At 66.8% G+C, this 12,953-nt stretch overlaps 1 protein-coding gene across 3 annotated transcripts in view; it reads right to left on the minus strand.

Annotated features, from left to right (window-relative positions):
• PANX2 (pannexin 2) overlaps positions 1-12,728 on the minus strand; it is a 29,908-nt gene extending 17,180 nt beyond the window's left edge. For 2 of the 3 annotated variants that reach the window (XM_037845910.1, XM_037845911.1), the window contains exons 1-3: positions 12,488-12,728; positions 5,054-6,484; positions 4,588-4,886 (exon numbers count right to left, since the gene is read on the minus strand). In XM_037845910.1, the coding sequence (XP_037701838.1) occupies positions 4,588-4,886; positions 5,054-6,484; positions 12,488-12,713 (1,956 nt within the window). In that variant the 5' untranslated portion in view covers positions 12,714-12,728. Of the gene's footprint in view, positions 1-4,092; positions 4,887-5,053; positions 6,599-12,487 lie in introns of those variants that run through there. The other variant, XM_037845909.1, reaches the window with a different exon arrangement.
• Between the last annotated feature and the right edge of the window lie 225 nt (positions 12,729-12,953).

The raw sequence follows: 12,953 nt of genomic DNA on the forward strand, positions 1-12,953 counted from the left end.
GTGGGGGTAGGGGGAGCGTTGCCCCAAGGGTTGCCTTGAGGTGTAGAAGGCAGCCAGGGGTTGTTAGTCGGCAGGGTGGGAGGAGCGGCGGCAGCTGCCGGTAGCGGCTCCGAGGGGGAGCTCGCCGGAGGGGGAGGCGGAAGTGGGAGGCCCCAAGCGTCGCAAGATGGCGGTGCGGTGGGCGTGGCTAAGACACAAGATGGTGGATCAGCCCCGCCCTGTGAAAGGGCGGGGTTCAAGGCACAAGATGATGGACTAGCTCCGCCCTGTGGAAGGGCGGGGTAAAGCGTATGCGGTTTCCGGCTCAGCTTAGGGCTGATGTCATTGCCGGAGCATTTCCTCCCCTCGATGGAAGAAGAAGGAGGAAGTTCGCCATCTTGGCGTGGCTCAGTGTTATTTTGCTTTTTTGGGAGTCACCTCGAGCGCGTTGTTAATCTGCTCGACTAAGGACTCCGTGTCCGAGTCATGATTTGAATTAGTATCGCTATCTGAGTCTGTTGGCTGGGTTGATAGGGCCTCCTTGGATTTAACGAGGCCTCGATCAGGGGGGAGGGAGCCTTGAAGGCAGGAGCGGATGGTTATCAAGGTGGGGAGCAAGCCGGGAGGGAAGCGCTTGCTCTCATGTTCCATGGCGTTGGTGACCCGATCAATAAGGCGATCATAAGTAACAGGGTCCCAAAGATGGCAAGTGGTGAGCCATGGGTTAAAGGGCAGCAGGAGGTCCCAGTATACTTGCAGCTGCCGGACAGACACTTTACAGCGATGCGTGTCTAGGAGACCCGCTAGAGCACGAACTTGAGGTGCCTGACACGTAGATATACGATTACCCATAGCTGAGGGGGGAGGAGGGGGGGTTGTTTACCGAGCAGAGAGAATGAGATAAGCTGTGGCCGCAAGGCCGAAGGAGACGGCGAGAGCGGAAGCAGTGCCCTTTGGCAACGGGAGTAGTCGGGGGGGGGGGCGGTTGCAAAGAGGCACACGGCACCAAATGAGGAAATAAAGATACAAAGAACTACAGCAAAGTAATGGAGGGGAAGAGGGAGAGCGTTAGGAGGAACGGGGGTCATAGAAGTGCGCATACAAGAGGACGAAGAGAGCGTGGGGGAAGGGATGAGCGGCTTCGGAGCGGTGAACCTCCCACGGCTCCGGAAGCGGCGAAGGAGAGGCGGCCCTACCTTGCAGGCGAGGAAACGGGAAGCTGGAGGGGCGTCCGGGCGAGCGATCGACCTGCCGAACTGTTGTGTGGAGACGCTCCTCACACGGGGCACCAGTTGCGGTTGCGGTTACTGCTTCTGGGGGAAGTGGCGGCCGGTAGCTGAGCCCTCAGCTCTCGGGGCTGCTTAAAGGGTACCGGCGGCGGGGGCTCTTTCCCGGAGGCGAGGGCGAGGCGGAGGACTCTCGGCGGGAGGCGTGCAAGGTGTGGAGGGCGGCGATAAGGACAAGACACTCTTCATCCAGTAGGAGTATGCGCCAAAGAGATTTATTCAGGGGTGATTACAGGTTATATAGGCTGGTAAGAAGGGCAGGGCTGGAAAGGAGGTGAAGCAGCCTTAAATGGCAATACTGAAGGGAGAGGGGCTAGGATTGGTTCTGAGAGAACGCCGGAGCCGTTGCAGCGGGGCGGGGGTAGTTCTGGCCACGGTGCATGCGCGCTGGCGGTGGCAGGAGTGGCCTTGGCACCAGGGAGTGAGTGGGTAAGATAAGGAAGTGGGGAAAGGGCAGTTGGGAGAAAGGCGGTATCCTCCGGCAAGCCTCCCCTGCCAGTGGCATTTTGGGTGAGGAAAAGGGAGCTGCCCTGACCTCGCTCCCCAGGCTCGGGGGGGCTGCAGAGGGCACTCACGCCCGTACCTACTACCCTCCCCAGGGGGTGATCAGGTCCCCTGGCCCAGGCCTGGCAAGCCGAGGTGCAAGCTCAGTCACCCGCACCCTGGGGTCACAGCGCCTGCCCCCGGGGGCTGGCCACACCAGAGGCACCTCATTCTCAGAGGTGAGCGGAGCAGGGAGCCCTGGACCCTAAGAAAGCCATGTGCACAGGGGCCCCTGCCAGTCTTTGGGGGGCAGACACAGGAGGGGCTGGGTCCACTGCAGAGCAGGATGGCGGAACCATCCCAGAGTCCAGTGGGTTCCACAGGAGTCGGGCAGAGCCGGGGGAGGAGGGTACCCCTGGGAGTGAGGGGTCCTGGCTGGTGCCTCTCAGGCCCCCTCCCCACCCCTCGGCTCCAGGGACATGGAGCAACAGGAAAAGCTTGGGGACACGACAGCCACGTCCACTGGGTGGCACAGGCATCCATAGACAGTGACCCCAGGCAGAGGCATGGACATCACACCAGGGGAGGGTCCCGGTCTGGGGCAGCGCTCACTCGTAGAGACAGACCTTTTCCCAAGCGCGACCCCATGGGAAAGGCACCTGGGCCCTGGCCACCCTCGGCCTCATCCTGCCGCAGACGCAGAGGCAGCTCCACTGGGTGCGGGGCTCTGTGCGTACCCCCGCCCTGGAGGCAGCAGCTAGCGTGTCCCCAGCGGCCTGGGCTGGAGGACGCCCAGACGCTCCATGGCCAGCAGCACTTCCCTTTGGTGGATGGACGGGCTGAGGACTCGCTGGTCCGGCCCAGGGCAGAGGGCACCACACAGGACCCTGGGACTGTCCTCCCTCATCAGCCGAGCCCCCCAGCACTTGGGCTGAGGCCACTCAGGAGGTGTGGAGATGACCGGATCGGGTCCACTGCTGTGTGCATATGGGTGGACAGATAAGGAAGGTGAGCCCGTTGAGGCCAGTGGGGCTGGGGGAGGCCAGTGGACTGGGCTGGACGTGGCAGGGAGCTAAGGCCAAGGCTGCCGTGTGGGGCCAGCAGCATCTGGCTCTGGAACAGGTGGCCCTGGGCAGGTGCCAGCTCGCCGTCACCGGGCTGCTCCATGGTGAGAAGGGGCCTGAGGTTCCCTCCCCCTGTCCCCCAGCTGGTGACGCAGTGCTCCCAGGGGCCCGGGACTTGGCTTGCCCTACTGTTCTGGCCCGGACGGCATCAGGGCTTCTGCAGGCCCCCAGGGTCCCTGCCAGTGGGTGGGAAGGCCAGGCACCCCAATGGGCTGGCACCTGTGGGCCACACCCTGAAGGCTGGGGCGGGGGCAGAGTATCTGGGCTCAGGTGAGAGGCGCAGCGGGGGACAGACACAGCGCCCAGCCCCTGCTCCATTTCCCAGGCCTTGCACCCTGCACTGCTGCCTTGCATGCACCTTGTCCTGCCACCTGGCAGCATCTGGGGAGCCAGCCCCCCACAGCTGCCTCAGAGAGGGGGCTGGGAAGGGGCTCTGAGCTGGGCCAAACCCTCCCCTGTGGCCTCCCTCCCCTGCCCTGGGGGTTTGTCTCAGAGAAGTTTCCCTTCAGGCCGTGAGCCCTGTGCTCCTGGGGGCTCTGCTCTCTCCAGCTTGGGGGCATCAAGGGTGGGGGCTCATGGCTCTGGTGGCCCCCTGGAAGCGGCTCACCCCAACCCTGGAGCCTGGCGCTGAAGCCCCTGCCCAGCCCCCCCCCCCACACTACCCAGCTCGCCCTGCCTGGGTTGTTTCCTCCCTGACCCCCCAAACCATGTCATGGATGCCCCCACCCGCACCCTGAGAAGCCTCCCCGGGTCCCTGCAGCTCCCCTGCCCCCTCACTGGGGCTTCCCGGGGGGTGAGCTGCATCCTCATCTGCTTGTCTGGGAGTCCCCTGCGGTGGGCCCAGTGCTGCTGGGGGCACTGGGGCGGTCCCAAGGCAGGGGCGCCTCCCCTCTACAGCAGCGACAGGTTGGGGGGCAGCAGGGGGAACCCTGCGGTCTCCGGCCCCTGCCCGGGGGCAGACCACGTGGGACGCAGCGAGTAGTCAGAATAATATTTATTTGAATGCTCAGTGCTACCTGGTGGTGTGGCCGTGGCTGAGGTAACAGGGGCTGGGCTGGGGCCCAGGGGGTGGCAGGGGACGTGGTTATTGCATTGGTCTCCCTGGCAAGGCCATGCCCTTGCACGCTCACACACACTCGCTCGCATGCTCATGTCTGCTCACACACACACCATTCTTTTAAACTCATCTTAAGTCTCCTAATAATAAATATAATTGCTAATTACAGTAATAATAAAATAAAATACATGTATGTCAGGTTACAAGAAGAAAGTGCATGGAGATCTCTGCCTGGAGAGGCGCCCCGGCCCCCCACAGCGAAGGCTCGGGTCCCTGCATGGGGGAGGGGCGGCCCCTTGAACGCGGGACCCCCGGGGTTCCCAGCCGGTTCTGCCTTGGGCGGCTGCCGCGCTGGGGGGCGCTGGCTTGTCCTGAGCCCACCCAGCTCCTCCCTTCTCAGAAAATAAACCGAGCCCGCAACAAAATCGACTAAAAAAATAAACTTTCCGTCCTGCAGTTCCTACTGCAGGCGAGGCCTGGGGCAGGGGCGGGAGGGGGCTCCGGGCCTCCCCGCCCCCAGCCAGCGCCAGGAGGACGCCATCGGGGGGGGGTAGGCGCAGGGCAGGCGCCGAGCCCCCCACCCCGCGGGCGGACGGGTGCGGAGGGCGGGGGGGGGAGCCTCGCGCCGCCGCCGGCCCTAGAACTCCAGGGTACTCACGGCGGTCCTGGGCTCGTCGAAAGTGGCGATGAGGATCTGCTGGGGCGGGGGGATGCCGATGAGGTCGCCGACCTCGGGGGCCGCGTGGGGACCCCCTTCTTCCTCCTGCGCCTCGTACAACGTGTTGATGTGGAGCAGAGGGTGCGTGGCGTTGCGGCTCAGGAGGGCCAGGGCGTCCGCCTTGCCCAGGCCGACTGGAGACAGGGGCGCCACGGCGGGGGCCGCGGGGGGCGAGCACACGCGGAAGGGGCCCCCGGAGGGAAGCCCGGCTCGGGCCGGCTCTGCGGGGAGCGGGGCGTCTGCAAAGGGAGAGACCCGCCGTCACCTCCCGCCGTCTCCCCCCGGGCACCGCCGCCGCCCTCCCGGCCCCCTCCCGCCCCGCTCCCGGCGGCGGCGCAGGGGTGGGGGAGGCCGACGCGCCCCGGCCCGCGGCACCGCGCCCCGCCCGCCTCCCCCAGCGCCGTACCTGCGGGGGCCGCCCCGGCCAGGCCGCGGCCGCGCTCCTCCGCCTGGGAGAGGAAGCCCCCCTCCTGGCTGCGGGAGGCGGGCAGCGCGGCGGCGGGCGCGGCCTCGGCCTTGGGCTTCCTGGCGCCCAGGAGGTAGGGGTGCACGTCCAGCGAGAAGTGGCGCGCGTGCTTCTTGTCGGCGCCGGCCGCGTCCCCGCCCTTGGGCTGCCGGGGGGCGCCCGCCTCCAGCAGCGGGGCGCCGAGCGCGTCGGCCGCCGTCTTCCTGCGCACGGGCTTGGGCTTGTCGGCCTTGCTGTTCTCCACGCGCATGATGGCCAGCGGCTCCTTGAAGGGCTGCGGCAGCGGGCTGCCGCCGGGGATCCACTTCATCTTCCGGCGCGGCCGCTTCGCCACCGGCGGCTCGGCGGGCGCGGGGGGCGCGGCGCCGGGGTCGAGGGTCTGCGCGCCCGCGTGGCGCACGGTGGGCGTGGCGTCGTGGTTGGACTGCGCCAGCGCCGCCAGCAGCTGCCGCACCACGTGGTCGTACATGAGGTCGCTCTCGTTGGTGATGAAGTCCAGCCGGTTGAGCGACTTGATGTGGTCGCGGTTCTCGTCGCAGAACATGGCCAGGATGTTGATGTCGCAGAACTGCGAGCGGCGCCACTGGCGGCGCGTCTTGATGCCCACCTTGTGCAGCTTGTCGAAGATGAAGTTGCTCTTGCGGAAGATGAAGAGGTGGATGAGGTTGACGAGCACGATGAGGTTCATGAAGCAGAGCAGCACGATGTCCACGCCCGCGATGATGCGCTGCAGCTGCACCGCCGGCAGCTTGCAGCTGACGCGCACGGCCGGCCCCGCGCCCCCGCCGCCCGCCGGCACGTCCGGGGAGGCGCCCAGCGCGCACGTGAACTCGTTCTGCTTCTGGGTGGCGTAGTAGGTGCACAGGTAGGACAGGGGCACGGCGCTGAGCAGCAGGATGAGCACGTGCCGCGCCAGGTACAGCTTCGCCAGGAAGTTGCTGCGGCCGCGCCGCTCCAGGTACTTCTCGAAGAGGTTCTGCTCGGGGCTCTTCTCCTTCTCGGCGTTCTCGATGATCTCCCGCTTCTCGCGCTCCGTGATGCCCGGGCCCTTGGACTGGATCTGCTTCTCGATCTTGGGGGCCCGGCCCTCGGCCGCGCGGTGGTAGCAGTTGTCGATCTCCTGCAGCAGGAAGTTGAGCTCCGAGGTGAGGCGGGTGGAGGCCAGGAACTCCCAGCCCAGCGCGGGCACGTACATGACGGCGGCGAAGGCCAGCAGGGCGTAGGGCAGGAACTTGTGCTCGAACAGTGATGGCCAGAGGCTGGCGTCCACACCGGGCAGCGCGTCCCGTAGCTCCGTCCAGCAGTAGCCGCGGGCGTACAGTGCCTGGTCGCGGGTGAAGTTGTGCGGGGTGTAACAGTAAATAGGTTCCTCTGGGGCAGAGAGGAGACAGGGCTGGGGTTGGGTGCAAGCAGGGAGGCAGGTCTGGCCTGGGGGACACCACCCGCATCGAGGGCCGGGGTTGGGCCCTGTGGCTTCCTGCCCCGCCTGCCCTGTCCTCTCCAGCCCCCTCTCCCACAGCCTCCCCAAAACCTCTGCTCCTCCCCTGACAGCCCGACCCTGGTGGGGTAGGGTCTTACCCCGGGTACCCCCACTGCAGTCAGCTGTGGCCCAGCAGGGATGGGGGCGGGGGGTAGGAGCCATGCCTGCTCCAGCCCCAGAGACCCCACAGCTGGCCATGGCCCCAGCCCCCCACTTGATAAGGCACCCACCTGCCCCAGTCAGACCTGGCACAGAGCCCTAGGCCGCCATCACCACCCCATCCCCCAATACCCCTAACCTGCACCGGGAGGGTGGGACAGCCGGCAGACGGCAGAGGCCCAGAGGCAGGGCCCACAGTGCGGGACACTGATTACGTGCTTCAACTTGGCGGGCCTGGGCTGGGGGACCTGATCAGCCCCTGGGGAGGGTGGTGGGCACGGGCGACAGCGCCCTCCACAGCCCCCCGGGCCTGGGAAAGTGAGGCCGGAGGCAGGCCCCATTTCCTCACCCAAAATACCACTGTTAGGGGAGGCTTGCCGGAGGGAACCGCCTTTTCCCCACCCCCTTATCTTGCCCGGACACTCCCCGTTGCCAGCGCAACTCCCATCACCTCCAGTGCGCATACATTGTTGCCAGACACCGTTACCGGAGCAACTCTCGCCCCTTTTCAATCAACCTCCGCGCCCTCTCAGAAGCAATCCAAGCCTTTAACCCCTACAGCTACCCCGCCCTCTAAATGCCCGATATAAACTTGTACTCTCCCCTAATAAAGCTCTCTCTCTCTTGGTTTCTTCACCCCTAAAAGAAACGTGTCCCGCCTGTTCCTTTCTCGCCGCCCTCCATACTTTGCACGCCACCCCGCCGGGGACCTGGCCAAGTCCCCCGCCTCGCCCTCGCCTCCGGGAAAGAGCCCCCGCCGCCGGTACCCTCCGAGCAATCCTGGGAGCCTAGGATTTAGCAACCGGCCGCCACCCCCCCCCCCCAGACGAATCAACTGCGACCGCACACAGCACATCCCGGGGGTCTCGGTCTCCAATGGGTGGGTGCAGGGTGGGAGGGAGGGGGCTGGAAGCAGGGACCCACGAAGCAGCTGCTGGCACAGTCCACATGGGAGGCGGGAGGCCCGGCCCCGGACAGTCGGACAGGAGCTGACACAGCCCTACCCACCCGGGCTGGGGCTTGGGACCCTGTGGCATGCCGTGGCACCGGCTCCCTTGGGTGAGAAAGTCTCGCTCTTGTTCTGTGTTGTCACAGCCATCCCAGGAGCCAGTAAGGGATGGACACTCTTCTCTCCATGGGGAAAAGAACAGGGACAGATTTGTCTCCAAGGGCCACCACACTGTCAGACCACAGAGATGGGAGGCCTGGGGGTGTGCTCTGGGCCTAGATGGGGAGAGGTCCTGGGACCCCCAGACTCTTGGAAAGACAACAAGGAAACAAAGAAGAGCCCCTGGACTTGGGCCACTCTGACCCTCATTGTCCTCATCTGCTCACTTGGGGATGGTGATGCACTTCACAGCAGAGGCCCAGACCCCAGCTGGGTCTCCCCCAGTTGCCCCCCCCATGCCCACCCCTACAGAGGCACATGGCACTCCCGATGGCACCACCAGAGGAAATGGCCCAGGACAGCAGTTCTGGGGGATGCAGAGACCCCGGGCCAAGAAGTTGCTGTGGGTGTTCCAGGGCAAGTCTGACCCCACCAAGGAGTGTCCTCCAGCCCGAGCTGCAGGGACTGGTGGTGCGGCTCCTGCCTGGGCCTGACTCGGTGGGTGCCTGGACGAAGGGGCCCCCGACCCAGCCCCAAGGGCCCTCCTCTGGGATTCCCCATGGGTGGGGGCCCTGCCTGGGCCAGCACAGGCTCCCGGAGGGAGGTGTCAAGGCTTTGCCCACCTCGAGTGCCCTGCCGGCCTCCTCCCCACGGAAGCGTGTGCTCTGCCCCGAGCGTCCCACAGGTCTGTCCCACACGGCCCCCAGAGCCCTGGGTGCTGGCCGGAAACGCATCTCCACTCGCCCAGGGCCAAGGCCCGAGACGCGGGCCCCGGAGAGCCGGCGGCTCCAAGCCCGGCTCCACCCCACTGCACAGGGCCGGGCTGCACAGGAGACAGCAGTTTCCTCCCTGCCCCCAGCCCATCCTCCTGCCGCAGGCATTCGGGGTGAGGCTGCTCCCCTGGCCAGCAGGCCCCCACGCGCTCACCCCGCAGCCCTGCGCCTCGCAGCCCCCCTCTCTCCCCAGGGAAGGGCACGCCCTGACCCCTCATGTGCAAAAGGGACCTCAGCTGGGGAGGAGGAGTCCTGGACTGTCTGGGGGGGCAGCTGGCTCGGAGGTGGGGGGCGTGAGCCGGCACACAGGCCACCGCTAGGAGCTCAGCCGGCAACCCAAGTTTCTTCCTGTGAAATGCATTTTGGACTTGTGATGGGCAGAATTGTCAGGGAATAAGCCTGCGCTGTCCTGGGCCACGAGGCCCGAGCCTTGCTGCGGTGGCCCCGGGGTGCTTGGGCTGCCCCTTCTGCGCCGAGACCCTCCCCGCTGCAGCCTGTGGAGAAGACGGACAGCGCAGAAGGGGAGCAGCCAGTCGGGGGCCTGGCCAGCCAGAAACCCTGCAGCCAGCACCTGTGGGGCAGGACCCCCATGCAAAACTGGGCGACCCTCGGGCCGCACGGCAGGGTAGGGGCTCCCAGTTCTGTGCCTCCCCCAGACCAGATGCGTGCTCTGAGCCAGCTGGACAGAGTCGGCATCTCACAAGCAGAGACGCCTTCCCGGTAAAGGGCTGCCCTCTGGGGCCCTGTCCCAGTGGGTGGACGCATGGACACAGGGAGCCCCCCGGGCAGCCTGCCTGGCCCAGGGCCCGTGTCCAGGGAGCTGGGTCCTGGACCGTGTCCCTGGATTGCGGTGGCTCTGGTGCCCCGAGAGTTTCAGCCGTGCAGCCCTCAGGCCGCCCCGCTCCTGCGGCACTGGGAGCACAGCTGCCTCCAGGGAGGCCCGTGAGGGTGAGGGGCACGCGCTCTGCCCGCACCCGGCCCCCACCCAGGACGCTCATCTCTCTCCCCTTGGAAAAGAGGAGGGTGGAGCCGAGAAGGAAGCAGGAAGGCCGGCCCGGGTCATCCCGCAGCACGCGGACTCCTTACCCAGCCTCTAAGGGAGAGCAGGCCTTGGTTTGCTCCCCACCCTCAGGGTTGCCGCAGCTTCCCCGGAACCTGGGTGCTCTCCAGGTCCCCATGGGCCCCTGGCTGAGCCGGTCACCCCAGTGGGCAACTATTTCAAATCAACCCCGGCCGCCTTGGCCTGGGGACTCGGCACCCGGGGCTCAGTGATTTGGGGGCCACTGTGGCCTCAGGAAAGGCTGCCCTCAAACAGGCAGGCCCCCGCCACTGAGGGCCTCGGGAGGGGCGCCAAGTCCGGGGCCAGAGTGGGAGGCCGTGGCCCCGTAGTCTGAGTCTCTGTGCAGGGAGGTGGGAACCGGGAGCCATGGAGGTGTTCTGCGCCCACCCAGTCCTGCCCCTGAGGGGAGCTCACCCCCAACCCTGCTCCAGCCCCTGGGCTCAGAGCTCGGGACAGCCACCGATGGGGCCAGGGCCCAGCACCTGCCCCTCCTCAGTGCCCTCCTGTGCCTCCTCTGGGCAACCCCCCTCCTCTGGGAGATCTGCCCTCCTCTGGGCGACCTTCCTCTCGGGACCCTGGCTGTGGGTCCTGTGTGGGCTCTGCCCGGACGGTAAATCCTTGTCCCTGGCCCCGGGGAGCAGGTGGCATGGAGCCCCCAGTGCCAAGCTCTTTCCGGAAGCTGCCCTCTCTCCCTCTCCTGTCCATTTTGGATGTGTCTCTCCTGCCCACCTGAGTGGCCCCCCCAGTCCACAGGGACCCTCTGAAAGATTCCCCCACAGTGGCATGTGGCTCTACCCACCCTGCACCCCAGTCTCCTCCAGGACTCTCAGCTCATGTTTTGGGGATAAACCCCAGCCCCAGGAGCAGGCTCACGGCCTGGTGGTGGCACCTGGATGTTTCCATGTTCTTCGTGAGGCCCCAGGACATGCAAACACGGATGTCCCCCCTGGAGGGTTGTGTCCTGAGCTGGCTGTGTCCTCTCCTGGGTCCCCCAAAGGTGGAAGGAGCTGCCAATGCCATGAAAAACACAGGGGAGAGAAACCAGGAGACGTGCGTGAACGTGTTCCATCAACGGCGGACAAGCGGCTCCGAGAGTGCTGCCCGCCCTTGGCCTCCGGGACCAGGGAAGTGATTTCTCGGGGCAGACGCCGAGGGCAGGTCTGTACCCAGGCGCCCCAGGCCTGGCCCCTGCATTGAGCACAGGGTGCAGGGACCCGTCCCCGAGCCCAGGAGGCCCCGGGGCTGTAGGGCAAAAGGGGCTGGGGCCTAGGGACACAGGTTGTTGCACGCGCACCTGTGTGCAAGTGCACTTTCGGGGGAAGGGGAGAGCGGGAGAGCGGCCACCCCAGGCCAGCACCTGCGGGGTGGGTGCTGTGCCCCATGTGCCCTGAGTGGGCAGCCACCTCCATGCTCTGGACGCACAGCTGCGTCCCCCCAGCCTGCCAGCTGTCCCCCGAGCCTGAGGTGTGGGGACCCGTTCGGGCCTTTCCCTCAGATTGCAGGTGCCGAGCAGTGGGGAGCAGCGGCCGCGACAGGCTGTAAGCTGCTGCGTCTGTCCTCACTTTAACTCGGCGCCAACTGGCTCCCGCCACCCAGACGAGTCTCAGGCATGTGTGTTGGGGTGCATGTGTCTGTGGGGGTGAAAGCTGGGGTGTCATCGGGGTGTGTGCATCTATGGGGGTGCAAGCTGGGGCACCGTCAGGGCATGTGTGTCTGTAGGGGTGCGAGCTGGGGCGCTGTCAGGGTGCATGTGTCTGTGGGGGTGAAAGCTGGGGTGCTGTCGGGGTGCTTTCAGGGTGTGTGTGTGTATTAGAATGCATGTGTCTGCTGGGTGCATGTCAGGGTGTGTGTTGGGGTGCATGCTGGGGTGTTCTTGAGGTGCATTTTGGGGTATGTGTTGGAGTGCTGTCAGGATGCGATAGGGTGTGTTGGTGTGTCTGGGTGCATGTTGGGGTACATGTTGGGATGTGCCAGGGTGTGTGTTGGGGTGTGTGTTTTGGGCTCCATGTCCACAGCTCAGTCTTAGGCCCACCCCTGTCCTCATAGCCACGTCCACCCACAGGCTTTATGTCCACCCTACAGGCTTTGTGTTCACCCATGGACTCCATGTCTACAGGTTGGCCTCATCCCCACATTCAGTCCACAGGCTCTGCATCCACCCCTGGTCTCCACATCCACCCGTGGTCTCCGCGTCCACCCCGGGGCTCCGCGTCCACCCACGGTCTCCGTGTCCACCCATGGTCTCCGCGTCCACCCCAGGGCTGCGCGTCCACCCCAGGGCTGCGCGTCCACCCATGGTCTCCGCGTCCACCCCAGGGCTCCGCGTCCACCCCAGGGCTCCGCGTCCACCCACGGTCTCCGCGTCCACCCCAGGGCTCCGCGTCCACCCACGGTCTCCGCGTCCACCCCAGGGCTCCGCCTCCACCCACGGTCTCCGCGTCCACCCCAGGGCTCCGTGTCCACCCCAGGGCTCCGCGTCCACCCATGGTCTCCGCGTCCACCCCAGGGCTCCACGTCCACAGCACAGCCATCCTGCTGTCCCCAGTGGTCGTGACATTCCACAGGGCAGTCTGGTGTCTCGTGAACATCCGTGACCATCGGGTCCACGACAGGCCTGGCCCAGCCCCGGTGCTCACAGGCCAACGAGTCCAAGGCAATACAGAACACAGAGGTGGGGGTCGCCCAGCGACAGCGACACGCGAGGGGGGGTGGCCGCGAGTCCGTGGGGGGTCCCTGGGGCTGCAGCGCGCGGCGGCTGGGTGCGGGCGGCGGGAGGGGCGCCCGGGGCCCTCACCTGCGAAGTTCTTGGTGAAGACCAGCGTGACCAGCAGGATGGGGATGAGCACCGTCCCGATGGTGACCACGCGGTCGAAGGGCAGCTCGAGCTTGAGCTGCAGCAGCAGCGCGGCCAGCGCGCCCGCCTTGTCGTCCTGGGCGCCGGGCAGGATCAGCTCGCGCAGCTTCTCGCCCGCCAGCAGCGCCGTCGCCATGTCCGCCGACTGCTCCAGGAGCCGGTGCATGGGGCGCGGGGCCGGCCCGGCGGGCGGGGGCGCGGCGCGGGGCGGGCGCGCTCGGCCGCCCTGGCCGGGCAGGGGTCGGGGCGCCGGGGCCGCCGCCGCCCCCGCTGCAGCCCCGGCCCCGCGCCTGGTGCCTGGCTGCCGGCCGGGGGCGGCGCGGGGCCCGGGGCGCTGCTTCCCGGCGGCGCCGCAGCCAGGCTCCGCCCCCGCCGCCCCGCGGACGGCTCGGGCTCGGCGTTGCCG

The sequence above is a fragment of the Choloepus didactylus genome, chromosome 8 (assembly GCF_015220235.1).
Source record: "Choloepus didactylus isolate mChoDid1 chromosome 8, mChoDid1.pri, whole genome shotgun sequence".
In the NCBI taxonomy this organism is placed as follows: Eukaryota; Metazoa; Chordata; class Mammalia; order Pilosa; family Megalonychidae; genus Choloepus; species Choloepus didactylus.